General features: G+C 50.7%; 1 protein-coding gene across 1 annotated transcript; it reads left to right on the top strand.

Moving 5' to 3' along the window:
* Positions 1–59: 59 nt before the first annotated feature.
* On the top strand, positions 60–1,471 carry LOC107081528 (extensin-like). The gene is made up of 3 exons (XM_015369693.1): positions 60–103; positions 189–855; positions 960–1,471. The coding sequence occupies exons 2-3, from the start codon at positions 204–206 to the stop codon at positions 1,133–1,135; spliced, it is 828 nt and encodes a 275-aa protein (XP_015225179.1). The 5' UTR covers positions 60–103; positions 189–203; the 3' UTR covers positions 1,136–1,471.
* The last annotated feature ends 19 nt before the right edge of the window (positions 1,472–1,490 follow it).

Genomic DNA, 1,490 nt, shown 5'->3' with positions numbered 1-1,490 from the left:
CCAGAAAAGTATCAGCAGTATTGTTTTTTCTGAATGTCTGTTATTGTTTCTTTTGTCCGTAGATATTAACGTCCTGAGGTTTTTCTTCAACTTGGGCGTGAAGGTAATAGAATCATTGTCCTGTTAAAGTAGATCCAGATGGTTTCAGATCATTAATGTTTTTCTCTTGCTGTTGGACTCGTCTCCAGGCGTACTCTACGGCCATGTACCCCCCCTGCGTTTACCTCTTCCCCCTGCAGCAGTACTACACCATGCAACTCAAACCCCCCTCTCACGCCCCGTCCCCCACCTACGCCTGCCCTAGCCCCCCGGCCAAGCCGCAGGAGGCGTACCAACCCGGCCCCCCTTACCCCCCGGCATCACCTTCCCCTCAGTTCAACCACCAGACCCCGCCCGCTGAGCCCCCGCGCCACACCGAACCCTCCTTCAACCCGAATCCGTACCAAGGGGTTACCCAGCCTCCTCCCCAAAGGATGCCCTGTACCTCGTTGTCCTGGCAACAGGTCCCTCCACCCAGAAACCCCACTTGTCCTGTAGCGTATCCCTCCCCTCCTCCACCGTACTCCAACCCCTCCCCCTCCTCGCAGGGGTACCACCCAGGACAGGCCCCGGTACACTCCCTGTACCCCTCAGCTGCCCCCCCGTACCCCCCCTTCCCCATCAGATACCAGCCGTCGTCGGCCCCTGAGGAGCTCCAGGTGAGCCAGGGCGCAATGGAGCAGCTTCCGCCCGGCAACGCGGATCCCCTCCACAGCCACGGACATGTCCGAGTCCTGGGTCCCATGGAGACCCCCCCTGCTGCTAACATGGTCAACCCTAACAACAACAGAGGCACTATGCTCCCTGCCAACTACGGTACGTCTTTTGTTTTTATTTAAAAGTTCCACATTTTGAACACAAGGGGGTGCTAACGTCCAGTTTTCTCAACGCAGCTTTTAACAGAACGTTTTCCCCATCAGCCTTGAAGAAGGAGCCGGGGGAGGTTCTGACCCGGACAGTGCTGCTGGTGGACCCCCCACTCAATAACAAGCCTATAGTACGTACAGCATCTCTGCTTTCAGCAATGCGCCGTTCTCACTGCTGTGTGTCTGACAGAGACACATTTCCTGTGTTAATTATAGCATCGATTCCTTAGAAAGAGTTTAGAAAACATAGTTAATAGATAGTTTATTAGTTATAGATAATTAGATGCTGTCAGTTCCTCTTCGGATTCTCCCTTACAATCAATAAATCACAGTATCCAGTTTGTTTTGTTTTAGTAATTCAGTTAAAAAGTCATACTTACTGTTTAGCTTCATCACAAGTACTGTGATTTATTTCCTGCTAAATAGAACCTAACTTTAATATCTAAGGGAGTCTGAAGACGAAGATTAATACAGAAATGTGAGCTTGGTGGCCAACCTTAAAGGAATAGTACACCCAAAACATGATTAGCCTTCATTTTCTACTCACCCCCATGCTGAACAACACTCTGGAGTACTTTTTTGATA

Source organism: Cyprinodon variegatus, unplaced genomic scaffold, assembly GCF_000732505.1.
Source record: "Cyprinodon variegatus isolate N-32 unplaced genomic scaffold, C_variegatus-1.0 Scaffold6199, whole genome shotgun sequence".
In the NCBI taxonomy this organism is placed as follows: Eukaryota; Metazoa; Chordata; class Actinopteri; order Cyprinodontiformes; family Cyprinodontidae; genus Cyprinodon; species Cyprinodon variegatus.
Note: the sequence above shows the minus strand (reverse complement) of the source record. Positions and strands in the feature narration are given on the sequence as shown.